Source organism: Hyalella azteca, unplaced genomic scaffold (genome assembly GCF_000764305.2).
Source record: "Hyalella azteca isolate HAZT.00-mixed unplaced genomic scaffold, Hazt_2.0.2 contig5640, whole genome shotgun sequence".
Taxonomy (NCBI): domain Eukaryota; kingdom Metazoa; phylum Arthropoda; class Malacostraca; order Amphipoda; family Hyalellidae; genus Hyalella; species Hyalella azteca.
Window position 1 is genome coordinate 428671 of NW_025935823.1, and position 6214 is coordinate 434884.

The 6214-nt window shown below is 40.8% G+C and overlaps 1 protein-coding gene and 1 long non-coding RNA gene across 2 annotated transcripts in view; both read left to right on the forward strand.

Annotated features, from left to right (window-relative positions):
* LOC108678840 (matrix metalloproteinase-2) overlaps nucleotides 1-4499 on the forward strand; it is a 51535-nt gene extending 47036 nt beyond the window's left edge. Inside the window, exons 7-11 of the mRNA XM_018167333.2 lie at nucleotides 3-205; nucleotides 931-1072; nucleotides 1770-1926; nucleotides 2694-2797; nucleotides 3176-4499. Of these exons, the coding sequence (XP_018022822.1) occupies nucleotides 3-205; nucleotides 931-1072; nucleotides 1770-1926; nucleotides 2694-2797; nucleotides 3176-3450 (881 nt within the window). The 3' untranslated portion in view covers nucleotides 3451-4499. The remainder of the gene's footprint in view (nucleotides 1-2; nucleotides 206-930; nucleotides 1073-1769; nucleotides 1927-2693; nucleotides 2798-3175) is intronic.
* Nucleotides 4500-4644: 145 nt separating this feature from the next.
* Nucleotides 4645-5861, forward strand: LOC125177919. Its single transcript, XR_007156718.1, has 2 exons — nucleotides 4645-5389; nucleotides 5438-5861. It is a non-coding gene; the product is annotated as an uncharacterized LOC125177919 (long non-coding RNA).
* The last annotated feature ends 353 nt before the right edge of the window (nucleotides 5862-6214 follow it).

Genomic DNA, 6214 nt, shown 5'->3' on the forward strand with positions numbered 1-6214 from the left:
AGGCGTGAACGAGAACTACGAGTCTTCCTCAGAAACTAAGGCTCAAGAGGAAGGGGACTTCAGCCCCGGGGTGGTGTCCCCCACCTTAGACCCCTCAGTCCCGTCCTCTCCCGCCCCTCCCCTCTCGTCAGAACCAGACCCCTGCGACACAAGCTACGACGCCATCAGCGTCATACGGCGCGGCGTGTACATCTTCAGAGGCAAGGTCTGTAATAAAAACTTTTTAATTATAAAGTTTTTAACTTATTTTAAAAAAATTAACTTTTAATTAAAAAATTACTTTTTCATTACAAAGTTTATCAAGATATAGAAATAAATTATCTAAATTAATTAATTTTAGTAAAATTATATATTTCTTAAAGTTGGACGATATTACTTACGTTGATCGTCATATATCAATGCCCTGAACTCACACCATTTGTATTTGGTGAATCACAGCTGATAACCAATGTTAAGAACATACATCTGATACACTTATCAACACGAATTTGCTTTTCATTTGAAGGAAATTTATTTCAATTACTCAATGAAAGTTAGATCCCTTTCATGCTTCTCATTTTGAAAGAATTTTCAATAAATCTTTTCCTTGAGACAAGAACCATCTTGGTGACCACATTCACCAATAAGAATAAAAGATGTCTATTTCTATTGTCGATATCGATATATCCTATTTTTTCTTATCGATATCGATAAGAAGAAATATCGATATTTCTTCAAACACTTCAACCGCGAAAACCTTGACGCCCCAAGAACTCTAGACTCTGATGACACTTTACCCGCCCCCATGATTAACTGTTTTCACAAATATCATCATCGTATGAAAGCAAATTAACCACCACCCATGATTAACTGTTTTCTCATTATCTTATGAAAGCACAGTTAATAACTTAGTTTCCTTTTATACTAACCAATTTTTTGTTGCGCTCTCAGTTCTTCTGGCGTATCGACCAGAGAACTGTGAGCCAGGAGCCCGTGGAGCTCTCGCGCTTCTGGTACTGCCTGCCGCCCAACGTGACGCACGTCGACGCTGTGTACGAGCGCCCCCATCAGGACACCATCGTCTTCTTCAGCGGTGAGGGGGACGGGGAAGTGGGGCTTGTTGTTGAGGTGTGGGGCTCCTGGGGAGGCGGCTGAAGACAAGACCGTCCAAATACCCTCACTCACATGTCTCTCACTCACGCCCCTCACACATGTACCGCACTCGTGTGTTTCACTACTGTCCTTAACTCATCCCTTCACTCACATTTCCCTCATTCATGCCCTCCCTTACATGCCCCTCAATCACATATCCCTCACTAATGACCCTCACTTTACCCTCACATTACCCTCTTATTACCCTCTTACATGCCCCTCAATCACATATCCCTCACTAATGACCCTCACTTTACCCTCACATTACCCTCTTATTACCCTCATATTACCCTCTTATTACCCTCACATCACCCTCACATTACACTCACATTACACTCACATTACCCTCACATTACCCTCACATTACCTGTTATTACCCTCTTATTACCCTCATATTACCCTAATATTACCCTCACATTACCCTCACATTACCCTCTTATTACCCTCACATTACCTCGTATTACCCTCACGTTACACTCTTATTATCCTCACATTACCCTCACATTACCCTGACATTACCCTGACATTACCCTCACATTACCCTCGTAATACCCTCACATTACCTTCTTATTACCATCTTATTACCCTCGCATTACCCTCGTATTACCCTCACATTACCCTCACATTACCCTCACCAGGCCGGCAGTACTTCGTGTGCCGCGGCAACGATGAGCTCGTGGACTCAGGGCCGCTGAGGCGCCTGGGGCTGCCCGCTGACTTGGCCCGCCTCGACGCCGCCTTCGTGTGGGGCCACAACACCCGCACCTACTTCATGGCCAACACCATGTACTGGAGGTGGGGCCCGGGGGGCACGTGCTGGGTCAGGGATGAGTACCATGTACTGGAGGTGGGGCCCGGGGGGCACGTGCTGGGTCAGGGATGAGTACCATATGGGCCTTGGGTGGGTGAGGGTCTGTGGGAGGGTCTCGAGGTCGGTGGTGGGTTGACTGAAGATAGGTAGTGACTGGAGGTGGGTGGTTACAGGAAATGGGTGGTGGGTTGGGAGTGGGTGATGGAAAGCGAAATAAGGCAAATAAATTTTGAGTGGTGTGGGTGGGTGAGGTGGAGAACGGAGGTAGGTGAAAGTGGTGTTGCCAATGTTATTCATACGAGTTTAGCTTGTTAACGGGACTTTAAGTACATGCCGCGTATTAAATTATTGCATATATTAAAGTATATTGTGTTGTGTTTTGTCTTGTAGGAACCGCAAGTTCCGTCTGTGGAATATGCAGCCTAGAATACAAGGCATTCAGAATGCCTTTTAATATTATTTTAATAACAATTTAAATATTTTAAACAGCTAATAAGAAAACACAATTTAGGTGACAGAAAGTTGTCATCTATAAGGCCCCAATGATTATCCACAAAAAATTTAACTCGGTACTCACTGCAGTGAGTGACAGAGAGCGCATTTTCTCGTCGACGAAAACTTGAGGTCACGGACGGACGGACAGACGGACGGACGGACATGACGAGCAAAATATTGCCTTTTTCCATAGAGGAGAAAATGCGCCAAAAAGAACCCTCGCACTCTTCTCATGTTCCCCACATTTGTTCGTTAGGTTCGACGAGTCCATCCAGCACGTGGAGCTGGACTATCCTCGCGACATGTCCATGTGGAAGGGCGTTCCTTATGACGGTATCGACGCCGCCTTCAAGCTCAACGGTGGGTCCCTTGCGGGGCGCAATTGGGCCCCTTGCTGCCTCGCAGTGGGGCCTTTTTGTGGTACCTGTGGGGACTAAGCCTGGTTACTATGAGGGCCCAGCTTGGTACCAGCGTTGCTTTTGCAGCGTTACAGTGGTGCTTTTGTTGCAGCGTCACAGTGGTGCTCTTTATTTGTTGTTTGCGTTGAGCTAGTGTGTGCTTTTCATATACTTAACTTCAAATTTGATATATGAAGTGAAATATACATTCAAAAATAAAATGTATCGAGCATATTTTAATCTATGATACCCCCACTATATTTTTTAGTTTTAAAACCGAAACCTTTCGCAGCGATAAATTATATCTTCAACCAATACTCACTCCCTGCCACCCTCGTAGGTACGACCTACTTCTTCAAAGGTAAAGTCTTCTACGAGTTCGACGACCTGCGGATGAAGGTGCGACCGAGGAGCCCTCTCCTGTCCGCGCCCTTTTGGATGGGCTGTCCCGACAACATCGCTAACCCCCGACATGCCCCAGGCTCGGTCGCCAGTGGGGCAGTCGCTCCCCAAGTTGCCGGGACAATATCCCTGGTGTCCACGGCGCTGGTGTTCCTCGTGGCTCTGAATATCCTCAGTATTAAATCACCGCACTCGCTCCACCGCGTCACGTGATCGAGTCTTCGAATTAGATGATTTAAACAAAAAAAATTACGCATTGAAGGAATAAATCGATTGTGATTTCTTTCTTTCTTTTCAAGTTTTGTAAAATTTGACATTTTTCTTGGATACTTCTCTGAATTCAACGAAAATCCATGTAATTAAGAGTCAGTACAGATGATCAAAATTATTGGCGATTAGAAACAAATTTGATTATTGCCCACAAAAAATTTCTACATAGGTGGTTCGTTATACGTTGAACCACGATGGTACGTTCAATGACGAATAAAATTTTGTCTGCAGTGTGTTATACTAGTCTGAAAAACACTGATCAATCGATTGAAAATTTACAATATCGGAATCTACATTTAAGAATTTCAATTTAGGTTAATTATCTGATAATGCAATAGTTTTACACATGGTATTTCAATAGAATTCTCAACGACCTTCCGAACGCTACTTGATCTCAATTTTTGTTGATTTTAGTCGGTAACAACAATATAATCAAAATATTTTTGATGGCGATATTCTTTGTTGATAAATGTCAAGTTTTTCGATGTCTGCGGTTGGAACAATAATAAGTCGAGTATTGCAAAACGACTTAATAACTGCACGTATTGAGGTCAGGAAACGTTCTTCTATGCCTCCTAATAATGTTTGTGCTATATTATTTATTGCAGTTCTTCTTATATAGAACAATTACTCTATTTGGATTATGAATTTAGCTCTTTGAAATTTTCCAGTTCATGACGAAGTTAAGATTTGAACTGAATTTCTTTGGTCCATCATCTTACCCGAATCCTGATTCAAAGAATCATACGCTTGAAGTAGAATTAAATTGCTTATAATAACCTTCACTAAAATCAATCAACGTGCTTCATTATTGTTTTATGCTTGCATGCACCCACAATAATATTATAGTATAACCTCAACTGTCGAAAATATTCATTCAGATAATCTCCTGATATATTCTTGTATCAATTATCCAATCGCTCATTAACCTGTATTAAGCAAATATATTTCCTTGTCTTATACTTCATTGTCGCCAAATAATAATTTTATCACCTGGTCTTCTAATAATTTGCGTGTATGCCTGGCATTTTCTTCCCTTTCTGAATCGGTACATTTAAGCGTATAAATTGTTTGTTCACTTTTATTAATTTATTTGTAATCCATTCACGTAAAATTTCATTTTATATTGAAAATAGTTATTCAAAAATAAGAAATGGCTGCGTGTGTCGGAAAAAAAATAATTGATATCTGAACTTGTTTGTCGAAGAATTCGCGTATCTTGCCTTACGTATCCACAGATATCTAGATACCGTCATTCACGTATTCATTTGCATTCATGATTTCGAGACATGGATCAATTCGGAGGAGAAATAAAAGCAAATAACTCGTAATTTCATTAATTAAGATGAAACGCAGACCGACTTGCCAGCACCCACGACTTGTAAGCTTGTTCATCGCTCGAGCTTGTTGCTTGGTGCGATGCATTAGATTTATTTTCTAATTTGTATGTCTGTGTGATTTACGAAGTTCTTGTTTAATTCACCTTAAGACGATCTTATGTAACGTGGTTTTACTACGTGATAAAACAAGAGAAGTTTTTATGATTGGAAATAAGTTTTTAAGAAACAATCGTTCGCGTGACGAATAAGAATTTGCTTCACGTCAGACCACAGCGACAATTGCTGCTCGATTACTAGTTTTACTCAGAAATGGAACTTTAATTCTCAATTATTGATTCTCCCATGGAATTCAAAGTACGTCAAATAAAAAAATTTAGATAAAATATAAAAAATGGCTTCAATAATAACGTGTATTCTCTGTAGACTTGGGTACTCACAGACCTGAGTGTTCAGAATTAAGGGATCTCAGAGTCCTAGGTGCTCAGAATTAAGGGTTCTCAGAGTTAAGGGCTCTCAAGAGTTAAGGGTTCTCAGAGTCCTAGGTGCTCAAAATAAAGGGTTCTCAGAGTTAAGGATTCTCAGAGTCCTAGGTGCTCAGCATTAAGGGTTCTCAGATTTAAGGGTTCTCAGCGCCCTGGGTGCTCAGAATTAAGGGTTTTTAGCGTCCTGGGTGCTCAGAATTAAGGGTTCTTAAAATCTTTGATGCTCAGCGACGTTGGCCTCTAGAGTGTCCAAATTAAATTCATACGAATCATGGATAAACATTAAGTGTAATGTTATGAAGGGAATTATTAATGACTAGCAACCTCCAGGAATTAATATGAAATAATCTAAATATTTTTGTGTGCATTATGTACTGATATAAAAATTAGTCCTGTAAAATTTACTCTCTCGGGCGAGTTGCTGGCAGCATTTACAAACAAATTTTGGTTATTAAATTTTTCGTTAACTTGCTAGTAAACTTAGTTAGTCGGCCCTCTGCCTGTTGTATAATTTATTAAATTTTTTAGTAAATGTCGTTCATCATTAACATTTTAGTGATCCCTCTGGGTATCTTATTAACTGAACTCTAAATATGAGCCAGGCTGCACTCACCGGTCAACTATAAATGTATGTTAAAATTTAAATGCTATAAAAATACTAATATGATGGTTATATTTGTGAGCCTTTGTTAGGTTATGTTAGCCTGTGGCCGATACTTAACCACCGAGCTACCTAGCCCACATTAATAACAATTTTCACAACTAGATGCGGGTCTCGAACCCCCAACTCACTTCTCCAATCTTGTTTAACTCAACCACCCGGCTATCCCGAGCCTGTTAGGTTCGATTAGACTTTCGTGTCAAGTCCGAAGCCTTTAGAATTTT